This window comes from Fusarium fujikuroi, chromosome FFUJ_chr04 (genome assembly GCF_900079805.1).
Source record: "Fusarium fujikuroi IMI 58289 draft genome, chromosome FFUJ_chr04".
Lineage (NCBI taxonomy): Eukaryota > Fungi > Ascomycota > Sordariomycetes > Hypocreales > Nectriaceae > Fusarium > Fusarium fujikuroi.
The window spans coordinates 966,695-978,914 of record NC_036625.1 but is presented as its reverse complement, the minus strand read 5'-3'; the positions used below and the strand labels follow the sequence as shown (position 1 = coordinate 978,914).

At 49.0% G+C, this 12,220-nt stretch overlaps 5 protein-coding genes; 3 read left to right on the top strand and 2 right to left on the bottom strand.

Moving 5' to 3' along the window:
- Positions 1-420: 420 nt before the first annotated feature.
- FFUJ_13295 (related to RNA polymerase II transcriptional regulation mediator MED6) lies at positions 421-1,439 on the bottom strand (the record flags this gene model as incomplete). XM_023575965.1 has 2 exons in its annotated part: positions 421-954; positions 1,008-1,439. 2 exons carry the CDS (start codon positions 1,437-1,439, stop codon positions 421-423), a joined length of 966 nt encoding a protein of 321 aa, XP_023429191.1.
- Positions 1,440-1,784: 345 nt separating this feature from the next.
- Positions 1,785-2,586, top strand: FFUJ_13294 (uncharacterized protein; the record flags this gene model as incomplete). XM_023575964.1 has 2 exons in its annotated part: positions 1,785-2,313; positions 2,369-2,586. 2 exons carry the CDS (start codon positions 1,785-1,787, stop codon positions 2,584-2,586), a joined length of 747 nt encoding a protein of 248 aa, XP_023429190.1.
- A 182-nt stretch (positions 2,587-2,768) lies between these two features.
- On the bottom strand, positions 2,769-4,368 carry FFUJ_13293 (probable arginosuccinate synthetase; the record flags this gene model as incomplete). XM_023575963.1 has 6 exons in its annotated part: positions 2,769-3,222; positions 3,279-3,768; positions 3,814-4,087; positions 4,140-4,195; positions 4,273-4,286; positions 4,346-4,368. 6 exons carry the CDS (start codon positions 4,366-4,368, stop codon positions 2,769-2,771), a joined length of 1,311 nt encoding a protein of 436 aa, XP_023429602.1.
- A 1,312-nt stretch (positions 4,369-5,680) lies between these two features.
- FFUJ_13292 (related to NUO-14 NADH2 dehydrogenase (ubiquinone) 14K chain) lies at positions 5,681-11,035 on the top strand (the record flags this gene model as incomplete). XM_023575961.1 has 3 exons in its annotated part: positions 5,681-8,683; positions 8,730-10,828; positions 10,876-11,035. 3 exons carry the CDS (start codon positions 5,681-5,683, stop codon positions 11,033-11,035), a joined length of 5,262 nt encoding a protein of 1,753 aa, XP_023429189.1.
- Positions 11,036-11,641: 606 nt separating this feature from the next.
- Positions 11,642-12,014, top strand: FFUJ_13291 (probable NADH2 dehydrogenase (ubiquinone) 14K chain; the record flags this gene model as incomplete). XM_023575960.1 has 2 exons in its annotated part: positions 11,642-11,675; positions 11,794-12,014. 2 exons carry the CDS (start codon positions 11,642-11,644, stop codon positions 12,012-12,014), a joined length of 255 nt encoding a protein of 84 aa, XP_023429188.1.
- Positions 12,015-12,220: the final 206 nt, after the last annotated feature.

Below are 12,220 nucleotides of genomic sequence, written 5' to 3'. Positions count from 1 at the left end.
GAATTGACGCTACCCTTTTGTTTCACACAAACAGTATACAAAAGATCAGATTCGTGTTAACTGCGGCTGCCCTGGAGTTATTGAGTAAGTTATCTCTTGATCTCACTGTGCCCATACTGATATCTCAGAACTCCTATGATGGCTAATGTTCCGGAAGATGACCCGGCCGTACAGGCTGCCGTCAAGAAAAGAAAAAGAGCCCCGCAGGAAGCAGCAGATGCTGTTTTGCCCCTATCAAGTCCAAGGCTTCCTTCATTCAAGGTGCTGCATTGTCAATTGATGGGGGCTATACTATTACTTAAGTGTTCAAACAAATGGCAAAGGCATAATAATAAACTGTATTGGGGTATCAAATTCCTGTATAGAAACTAAAAGCATCACTTTTCCCCAGGTTAACGCCATGCTCCTACCGGTAATAACTCAAGACGCAGCTGGCGTGCTAGTAGAGTTTACCATCTTGCTCTTCTTACGCTTAGGCTTGGGGGCAGTCGCTGATTTGGGTGTTCTCTCCTTGCTCTCCTTGCTCTCTTTCTTATCATCGATCTTTGTATTGATCGTCGTCGGCGCATTGATACTCCTAATGGGGCCATCCGTCTTTTCGATTTGTGGTGGTTTGCGGCCCGTTGTTGTGAGGTGGAACTCTCCTGGGCGGCCTGTGATAGGGTTCTCGTCGATGTATTCGCCACCGTACTTCATGTGAATCATGAAAGACTCTTCTGCTAGTCTTTCTAGTGACTTCTCATCATCTTTCTGCGCGGCTGCTGCAGGGGCAGCTGGACCTTTACTGGCTTCATCGGATACAGGCATTGGGGTCGCCGCTGCAGAGTTCTGGATCCTTGGTTTTGTTGATGTCTTGGCTGATGGGAGCTGGTAAAAGTTACCCATAGAGGGACCCCATTTTCTGACAGACTCAGCAGTTGTCACGGCGTTGGTAACTTGCGAAGATATCGTCAACTATAACAGTGAGGTTAGAACTGTTCGCAACACAACTGCTGCAAAGGACATACAATTCTTGCTGAAAGAATGGCACTGAGAGTTGGCGCCATGTAGATATTCTCCCCCACAACAAAGTATGTGGCATGAACAGTAATCTCGTCGTCATCATACGCTGACTTTCGTCTCGTTTGCTTACGAATGACCCATACGCCGGTACCTGCTCCAGGGCCAGTTTCAGCAGGCTCTTCGACAACCCTGAACTCAAGCCCCGACATGGTGTTAAGATGTGTCTCGAAAGCTTCGCGTGTCTGAATGACTGGATACATCGATGGTACATTCATGGCTTGGTTATATACAACAGCGTTGTTCGACGTGCGCTCGAAGAAGGGCGATTCTGCGAAGTAAAAGAGGATGGTGTTATTGTGCAGGCCGCCCATTTGTTGAATCGCCATAGGAGAGCGCCATTGGATCTCATCGAGGGGAGGGTCGTTTGGATTCGACATTGTGAAGAATCCCGATTATTTTGTTAGTGTTATGTAGGCAAGTTCCTTTGTTGTATTTGGTGCTATGATGGTAATATTTCCTTGGAGCTCAGTGTAAAGGTTCAAGAAACGTATTGAAGCTCCAGCTCTAGGTATTTGACGTGGGGTTCCGCTTCTAGCGCGTTGCATGGCGGCAGTGTTCCGCCTCAGCGACCCATCCAGTAAGAGGCGCGGCGCATCAATTTCAACCTCTAACCTTCAATCTCACAACCCTGGCAGTTCATAACGACGAAAAGAAAACCACCCAGATATCAACATCAAAAAGGGGCCGCATCCAGTTAAGGCCACCAGCAACAAGAGTACGCCATGGATCTGCTTTCAAGTATTCGCAAGACCGGTTCAAGAGGAGGTGTCAACTTTAGCTGGGATGAAGTCGCAAGCTCTTCACATCGCGAAAACTATCTCGGCCACAGTCTCAAGGCACCTGTTGGACGCTGGCAAAAAGGCCGCGATCTCAACTGGTATGCCAAAGCGGAAGACGATTCTGGAGAGCCCAACGAAGATGGCGAGACCGAGGAGGAGCGTCGAGAGAGAGAACGAAAGGAAGAGTTGCGCAAAATCAAGGAAGCCGAGGAGGACGCTATCGCAAAAGCCCTGGGGCTGCCACTTCCCGTACGAAACTCTTCCGGTGCGAACGCAGTAGAGGTTGATCCCAGTAAACGAAAGCTTGGTCCGGAAAGTGGCCCTCCTGAGGAAGCTGAGGACGAAAAGAGGGAGAGCTCAAGACGTCATGACGATACCGAGAGGCGAGAACGACGAAGACATCGAAGTCGCGATCACGGTCACGATCGCGAGCGCCGCCATCGACGACATAGGAGGAGCCGAAGTCGTGACCGTGATGGAGGCAGGGAACGAGATGAGGATAGGCCAAGACACAGACACAGAGATAGGGATGGTGACAAGGAAAGTAGCCGTAGCCATAGGCGTCACCGTGAGGGTCATCGAAGAGGAGCCACGGAGGAAGACGAACGACGCCACAGGGATAGCAGCAGGGAGCGCCGCCGATCAAGGTCGAGAGATAGACGCAGACGCAGTGCCAGTCCGAGGCCTCATCGTCGAGACTAAGGTCACCGCTTCTGGCCTTGAACTTCAAAACAGTCGAATATGAGATACCCCTCACAGAGAAATCAAGGAAACGCGTCAAGTCACCATTTGTATCCATCTTGCGTCCAAATCAATGAGTCAATTCTCAGCGCTTCCCATATAACAGGAAGCTTGCACACTTTTAAAGCTATTTACCTGGCCCAACGCCATACCAAACCACTGTTGTTACATTCATACTGTTACAAATTAAGACTGGCTAAGGGATTGGCCGTCTTTAGCCTTCTGAGCACCATACTTCTCCAATCGGATAGACTGGATAGCAATGAAGCCAGTGCTATCCATGGGAGAAAAGGTGTCAAGACTGTCCATTGAAGCATCTTCCTGGGAGTAGAGGCTGCTAGTCTCGCTGGATCGTCCAAGGACGTAAACATTGCCCTTGTACGCGCGGAGGCGGACTTGACCGTTGACACCCTTTTGAGCAGAAACAATTGCCTCGTCGAGCCACTCACGCTCAGGGGAGAAATACATGCCATTGTAAAGGCACTGGGACCACTCGATAGTCACAAATTGGTCTCGAAGCTTGCGGACCTTGGAGTCAAGGACAAGACCCTCGAGATCGACGTGAGCAAGGCGGGCGATAGTGAGACCAGGGGTGTCGTAGCATCCTCGGCTCTTGAGTCCAATCCATCGGTTCTCGACACTGTTTAATTGTAAGCATAGTGTTGGGCCACAAATCAATGTTGAAAGCGGACGTACATGTCAATTCGGCCGACGCCGTGGTCGTGACCGATCTTGTTGAGCAGCTTGAACAACTCTACCGAGTCGGTGGCCTCTTGGTCAGGGGTAGTAACCTTGACAGGGAGACCCTTCTCGAAGTACACAGTGAAGTCGAGAGGCTTGTCGGGGGCCTCAAGAGGATCGACAGTCTGAGTCCAAAGATCCTTAGGAGGAGTATGATCGGGGTCTTCGAGAATACCGGCCTCGTACGAGCAGTGGACGAGGTTCTCGTCCTGGCTCCAAGGAGCCTTAGGGGTCGATGAAACGGGGATATTGTTCTCGGCGGCGAACTTAAGGAGATCCTGTCGACCTTGGAACTTTTCACAGAATTCGGGAAGTCGCCAGGGGGCGATGACCTTGATGGAAGGATTGCAGGCCTTGAAGGCGAGCTCAAAACGAACTTGACTGAGGGGCTCTGTCAGTGATTTATGAATTGAAAATTTTCGTGGTGGAAAGTGCCATACTCGTTCTGTGGCATGTTAGCAGGTTGTCCTCAAAGTCTGAGGGGGTCGACTTACGCCTTTGCCTGTGCAGCCGTGGCTCAAGAGATTGCAGTTGTACTTCTCAGCAATGCGGACCTGGGCGCGAGCGATGACAGGTCGGGCCAGAGCAGTTCCAAGGAGGTATTGGTCCTCATAGATGGCATTGCACTGGATTGCTCGGAAGACGATCTGCTCGACGAATTCCTTCTGGAGGTTTTCAATGATCATGCACTCCGCACCGAGAGCGAGGGCCTTCTTTTCGACAGCATCGAAGTCCTCGACCTGACCAACATCGGCGAGGAAGCACTAAAGTATGTCAGATTGAATCTGCAGAAGCAGCTGGAGGAGGTTCACATACCACAACCTCATAGCCCTCGAGAATGAGCCATTTCAAGATAGTCGAGGTATCGAGACCTTGGCTAAATGTTAGCAATCAATCTGATATTTGATCACTCTGGGTGGAGTTTGGGGAAAGAGTCAGAAGTGTGTACCTCCAGAATAGGCACTGTAATCAAGTGTTAGCAGATGTTTCAGCAGGCTATTATCAACAGCATATAAACTTACAGACAAACGCGGCCTTTTGACATTGTGAAGTCGTTTTGTTGTGGAGTGTACTTGTTTTTTTTTTTTTTTGCTAAGGTGAAGAGAAATAGCGACGTTGAGTTTGAGCAAATGAGCAGAGGTGAATGAAATATATTATATACTACGAATTTGACTCACTTCGAAATACTTCCTTCCCGTACAGAAAGCAAAATCCTAACTTGGGCATGCACCCATGCGTATCACAAATGCAGTGATTCACTTACAAGACTTCGACCTCCGACTCCGGACTCTGGACTCGACCAACTATCTACAGAAATGACCCCAGAATTTACCAAGATAGATTCCAGTTACAGGCTTGGTAATCTCTTGATTGGAAGCTAGTCATAGCTATTTGTTAGGGGTGGGGGAGAAATTATTATCAATGGTTCCATTTTGAGATGCGAATTCGGCAGCCTAACTTATTAGTAAGGCGATTGTTGACTCAATATCAAAAATTTCGATGGATGGGTCCAAGCACGGCCGGCCCAAGCTACTCAGTATAAGTTGAGAGGATCCATGGCGGGTAGTAGCGGTGATTCTTTTTTCGACGAGGCCCACGGCAACTTATGTTCATTGGGAAATGTCTAGAAACATATTGGATGTAACTCTGATGCACCAAAATACCGTCGCACAAAGCTTTCAGTCAAATTTACTCTCGAGATTCTTCAAGCCATCGAAGAAAAATGCTATCTAATAAAACCTCAGATCCACCATCTCAAAGTAATCGGACTTTTATACGAACGGGAGTAGGAGGCCCACCTCAATAATCTACTCTAGAAATTAGCGGTGATGATCATTAGAATTGGACCTAGGTAGCGGCGAGGCTGCCCCAGATCGCTATACAGCGCGATGGTGATGGTGTGAGTCGATATCCATCTTGATTGGCCAGAGACAGTGGACAACGTCACTTTCAGGGACCACCTCTAACAGCCTCGGGGTCTTTATGCAACCACGAGTTTGAGATCATATGAACGATGAAACCATCTTCATACCTCTCTAACTAGACTTCTGATTTCTGAACGCCATCCCCTTCTGCCACGCCGTTTGCCTCCTATTGTGATTCTGTCACATCCCCTTATATACTCGGGGTTTGACAAAACCTAATTCCGTTTGCCACTCCTCACCGTTGTACGTAGTCGCTGTCTGCCTTGCTTATACTCCAAGACCACTTCCTTAAACTCATTCAAGAAAGTATCATTACTAATAAATAATAGATTACAGGTGTCTCTTTCTTTTTTCTGGACATACATCTTCCAACCCCTTACCATTCCGTCGACACAATAATGCCCCTATAAACCTCATCACAACCATACCACGATGGACTATTCAAGACTACGAGCCGCCGCTCTCCGCGATGGCGAAGACGAGGAAGCCGTTACCGTCGATACTCGAGCTCTTATCGACAAAGTTCTTGCGCGATACTCGGGCGAATGGACAACATTGCGAGAACTGATCCAGAACGCTGCGGATGCCCAGGCAAAGACTGTCAGCGTCAAATGGGAAACTCTACCATCAACACAGGTGCCACTACCGAATACCACGAGCCGATCCGAGATACTGAAACACACCTTGTCGAACCATACACTACGCCGATTGGTCGTGCAGAACGATGGACAACCCTTCACAAAGACAGACTGGGGAAGACTAAAGCGTATTGCCGAGGGCAACCCCGATGAAACGAAGATCGGTGCCTTCGGTGTCGGTTTCTACAGTGTTTTCGCTGATTGCGAAGAGCCGTTTGTCAGCTCCGGTAACGAGGCCATGGCATTCTACTGGAAGGGAAATGCACTCTTCACAAAGAAGTCTCAAATACCGGCAGATCAAGCTACCCATCATACAACATTCGTCCTCGACTACAGGAATACAACCACACCCCTCCCGAACTTGTTGTCTGTTAGCCAGTTCCTTGCGACGAGTTTGACCTTTGTTGCGCTCGAGCACATCGAGTTCTGGATTGATGACTACCAGATTCTGTCTTTGAAGAAAAAGTCATCTCCGAGTGTTGAACTTCCTCTTCCTCGCGACCTCGAGGCGAGGACAAAGGATGGCCTAATGAAGGTTACTAGCGTTGACCGCACAAGCACGCAGATCGATGCGTCTTACATGGCCGCCATAGGATGGAAACCACAAGCTACGGCATCCACCACAAAGAATGAGTCCTACGGCGCCCCTGAAACTCCTTCCTTGAGATCTTTCTTTGCCCGCCTTACGTCAAGTGCGTCACAGGCAGGCATTAGGACAAAAGCACAGCACGAGGAGAATGCTGCGCAAGTGACGATTTCCGAAGATGTGACTAAGCTTTCGTCCTCCACAATCTTCCTTCGGGCGACTTCTGCAAGCATCCGTACAAGCGTAGCCTCGTCCTTTGCTTCCGAACTTGAAAGAGCGACGAAGAAACCCCCGCCAAAGACAACCAAGATCGCCATCCTAACTTCGTCTTATGATGAGACTCAAGCTTCACAAGAGGCCGCAACATCGGGGGCGCTTGGCAAAGCCACAGATGTCTTTGCATCTGTGCTTCCCAATAAAAAGCCGGGCGGTCGCATCTTTATTGGCTTTCCCACCATGCAGACTACTGGAGCTGGACTCCATATCTCAGCACCGTCCGTGATTCCCACAGTGGAAAGAGAGGCTATCGACTTGAATGCCCGCTGGGTCAGGACATGGAACCTTGAAATTCTTCGTGCTGCTGGTATCATTACTCGGCTTGCTTTTGCCAACGAGATGAGCGACCTGAGCAGCCGAATCAAACAGGTTATGGCAAAAGAGACCAAATTCTCTCCCGCAGTCATCGCCAAGTTCATGCCAGAAGCTCTTCACATTCACAAGACCTTCACATTTGAGGACTCAACTCCCAGCGGTCAAGTTGGTCAGATTATTGAGGAAGCTTTTTGGATGTGCTTTAAGAAGGCCTCAATCGAGACCTACTCAACACGAGGCGTGTTGCAAACAGTCGATGTGCGCATTGCTTCGGATGAGATGGGTAAATTCGTCAACAGCATCCCTGTTGTACCAGAGGAAATGAAGGGTGTTCCATTTGTGAAGAAGCTCATAGATTTCGGTCTCATTTCACACATCACGGTCACAGATGTGAAGAAGGAGCTGGAGACAAAAGCTATGAACAAAGTTCAGTTGATGAACTTTATCAGTTGGGCAGGCAAGAAGAGCTTGAGTGGTGAGCTCGATCCTGGCAGTCGATCCGCCTTGCTAGAAGTAGCTGTCGGCACGATGAGTGATGATGGGGAACAAGGCGAGATCATTGCCCTTGGTAGCATCCGGAATCACCTCATCGCGAACAGGATTCCTGCCAACTTACCCATTCCTCCCACAACAATCCCTCATGCGCTCACTGCCAACTCTCAGCAGGCTGAATTGCGTGCTTTAGGATGGGAACCGCTAGAAATTCTCCCATGGTTGAGATTCCTTCTGGACACAAATTCTTCTAGACCCGAGGAGCAGAACTTGACTCAATCATCTAAGTTTGCAATTCAGATTTTGACTGTCCTTGCAAAGAACTTTGAAAACTCAAGCCCGAACGCAAGGACCACCATTGTTTCTCTTCTTCAAGCAAATACAGTTGTCCCTACAAAGCAGGGTATGAGAAAGCCTACTGAGTCCTTCTTCCCGATCGTCAAACTTTTCGACGATCTTCCGGTCATTCAAGGTTGCGAGAAGATCAAGGAGAAATTTCTGGTCACTATTGGTGTCCGCAAAACTGTAGATCTCGAGACCATCTTTACCAGGCTGTTGAACGCCTCTGGTGAAGGTCATCAGAAATGGAGTCACATGGAACTCATCAAATATTTAGCATCTGTCCGCGAGGATATTCCAGGTGAAGACCTGAGCAAGCTAAAACAGACACGCTTTTGCCCAGCCGAAGCTGGTCCAAAGGGCATGGAGTCCACCAAGGGAACGACAACGCTTTACAAAGTTTCGGAACTATTCGAGCCTAAGGACTCTTTGCGTGCATTGCGATTACCTATCCTCCAGTGGCCAGGGCCTCCTGGGAGCTATCGACCTGGAGGCCCAGAAGCTCGATTCATAAATTCTCTTGGACTAAGGCCTTATCCATCTGTCCCTGAACTCGTTGAGCTAATGTCTGGCAACGATGAAAGTCTTCGGGTTTCGTCTATGACATATTTCCTCGCCAACCACCAGATCAATGGATACGGGTCATTCCAGCTCGGTGGCAGTCCCAAGGCAATCATGCCTCTCCAGGGTAGTACCCGTCTTGTACCGCCTTCACAGTGCTTCTACAATCCGCGAGCGTCTATCCTTGGGTTTAACATTTTGAGGAAAGATCTACACGACCATGCTATTGTAAGTTTGATCTAAAAGTTGGCAAAGACTCAGCTAACATCTATAGAAATTTGGTGTTGCACGAGATCCGCCAATGGTGGACTGTGTCAACCGTCTCTTAGCATCACGTCCTCAAGATCATCAGAATGCTGTGGCACTTTTCAGCTATTTCGCCTCTCGAATCACAGAACTCGGCGAGAATACCCTAGTCAAATTGCGTAACGCCTCGATAGTTCCTATCACAAGGACTACTCGATCGTCTGAGAAATCAACTTCTTCCATGACTCATGTCAGTCCTTCACGGGTGTACCTTGGGGCTTCAACTACATATGGAGACATCTTCGATTTTGTCGACTTTGGTCCTGAGGCGAATGCATTCTTGTTCCAATGTGGTGCCAAAAGCGAGCCCACCAAGTTGGAGGTTGCACAAATGGCATGCAGTGAGCCCGCCCGTCTCCTCGGTGTTTTACAGAGTTCAGAGAAGTACCTGGATCTTCTTAAATCCTTAGCAGAAGCATCCCCAACACTCCACCGAGACAAAGAATTATGGAGGAAAATGCGTACAGCGCCCTTCCTCCTTGCATACAAAGAACTCGCGCCCCCTAAGGGGAAGTCCGACGACTTAGAGGAAGAGGATGAACCTATTCGACAATACCAGCTTGCCTCTGCTGGTCAAATAGTGATCCTGGATGATATCATCAGCTACAGATTGTTCAAGGATCGCCTTATTTGTGCGCCGGAAGAGGATGCGCTTGAAGAATTCTATCTAGCACTTGGTGCTCAGAAATTGAGCAGTATTGTTCAGGAGGAGGTCAGGATTGGGCCCCACAGTGATAAACAAAAGGCTGCACTCAGTCTCCGCAAGCATGTTGTTGAGAGATCGAAGATCTTTCTCTTTGAATACACAAACTACCGACGCGATGCTATCAAGCATGACGTCAAATGGCTGGACAAGAACCTCACGGTCCATATTGTTCGCTCAGTGGCTTTGAGAAGGACTCTCAAGGGTCAGTATCAGACTCACACGGAGAAGCGATCAGCCGCGAGTGAAAAGACCAGCAACGGCTGGGTTCTTTATGTTTCTGATGAGTCGAAGCCCGACATGTACCAGATCGGCCAGGCCATCTGCCAAATGCTGCTAAACCGCCCGAATCAGCAGGCTTACTTATTCTTTGAGCCATTCCTCACCCTTGATCTTTACGGTTTGAGAAATCGCGGTTACAATGTCGATCGTATCCTTCGGGCCAAGGCTGCCGAGGCCAGAATTGCTGAGGAAGAGAGACGAAAGGCACTGGAAGAGGAGCAGCGCCAGATCAAAGAGAGGGAAGAGCAATGGGGGGCTGAGGCAAAAGCGGCCGAGGCTGCACGCGAAGCTACCAGGATCCCGGAACCTCTTGGTCCCACAATGCCAGGTTCCTGGGACTCACCCGAGGAAACAAAGCGCTCTCCTGAACAACAGGCTAGGAAGAGCAGAGGATTGTTCGCAAACATCGGTCGTCGACTTGGATTTGAGTCTGACCAGCATGAAGACGAGTCTCACAAGGAGTTGGACAAGTTCCTGGATAAACCTAAGGAGATTGAGGCACCTGGCGGAAGCTCTTCCAAAACCGGCAAGAAGCCGCAGCAGGATGAGGGCAGAGTCACAAGTCCTGCCCTTGTGCAGCAGAACTTGCTCAACGCCATCAAATCGACCCGGGCGTACGGATCTGATAGTGTCTTTTCGGAGCCCACGGTCAACGAGGTCAAGGAACAAGCCACTTACTGTGATAAGACGCCAGCAAATAACATCACTTTCATCGCAGAAACTTCAAATGGTATGAAGATATTCTTTTCCAAGGATATCAAAGACCCAGGGAGTTTCTTGTCGAAACATTTGAACAATCTTAATGTGTTCTCCAGTATGCTGATTGAGGTGGGCAATACCTACTCTATGTCACCCAAAGTCCTGCACATCTTTTATGACGAAGCTGGCGGCACTATTGCTTTCAACACTGGAGGCAGTATCTTCTGTAACTTCAGATTCTTCTTGCAGTTGCACGCCGCGCAAATCGCAGGAGGAAGCGGGCAAGCCAAGGCAGAGGCTGCTACCTGGTGGTGGGTAGTTCTGGCACACGAACTTGCACACAATCTCGTGTCGCTTCACAATGCTGATCACAGCTACTATACGTAAGTTCACCCCATCTCGTCCAATGTTATCATGCTAACGATGCCAGTGAATCTTTTATTCAACAGTATTTCCCCAAGATCGTGGCCAGAGCGGTCCAATGGACTGCAAATGCTGGGTCTCGCAGCGAAACACCCACGATTGCACCACCTCCGTCTGGTGCACCACCACCTTACCCAGGTGAATTGGGACGAAGCTTGCTAGACTGACGAGCGTTTTATTATAGCATAGCGGGGAGTTTTGAGACGTTTGGCTTCTTGGGATATCACCTCTCTGATTGTTCTGATGTTTATGGCCGTAATTAAGACACTAGACTTTACGTAGACTCTAGATTCTTCCAGTATTATATATAGGGTCTGATACACACACCTCAAGATTTCTGGCTCACAATATTGGTGCAACTAATAAAGCATTCGCAGTATGATGATCTTGCTGCTCGTTAGTTACGAGCGGGATTCACAAAATAACCTCTGTGGACACGTTCTGCCCACGCTGATACTCGCCGCCTAAATAGTAATCAAGAGAAATCTAGTAGTAACTTGCCACGAGACCTATTTATATTGTTTCTTAATTGCGAAAAACCTATTCAATACGTGGGTATGAGTGAGGTATAGGGTAGCTGTTTGATGTGGCTTCACGTGATCGTCATCGTGACCAATCAATTCGACTCCAATTGCAGTGAGCTCAGGATGGATCTTGAAGATCACGACCTCACCTTTCGGTAACGAACGCTCCCACTCGCATTCCGAGCGAACCTCTCCTCCACGAAACCTCTCCACTCTCGAATTCGAGTACTCGACCGTCAATTGCCCATCATGGTCCACCGCATCGCCTTCTGGAGCCTTTTCGGTACGTCACATACCTGAGCCAATTCGCCCGCCCAAAGCATCCGAGCATACGACATGAGCAATTGGAGACGAGACACATGCGACGGACAGAGAGAATTGGATACTAACTGTAGAAAAAGGCCTCGGCGCTCGTTTCTGGCAAATGGGCATCGAGATGCGCCCATTCTTCAACAAGTCCTCCCTCTGGGTGTACCCCGTATATGCGGCCGGCGGCGCCAGCTTCGGATACTGGCTGCAGGGCGTTGACGACAGACAAACCTCTACTCTACAAGAACGAAAGGCTCTGCTCCTCGAGAAGCGAGCGCGCAAGGCGGAGCGAGATGCTAAGGCAGAGGCCTAGAGGGGAATGAACAGGAATGGAAATTTAAGATATCGGGAAATGAAGACCTCTTCGGCTTGAGACAAGAAGATTGAAGGGGCAACATTATTGTACATTGTGATATTGGGCGATTGAGCGTCGAAATGGGACGATTGATTCAAGTGTAATACCCCAAAGCTCTGAACGCTGTGATGATGTGATGTCTAGAGCACCGAACGCTTATTGCT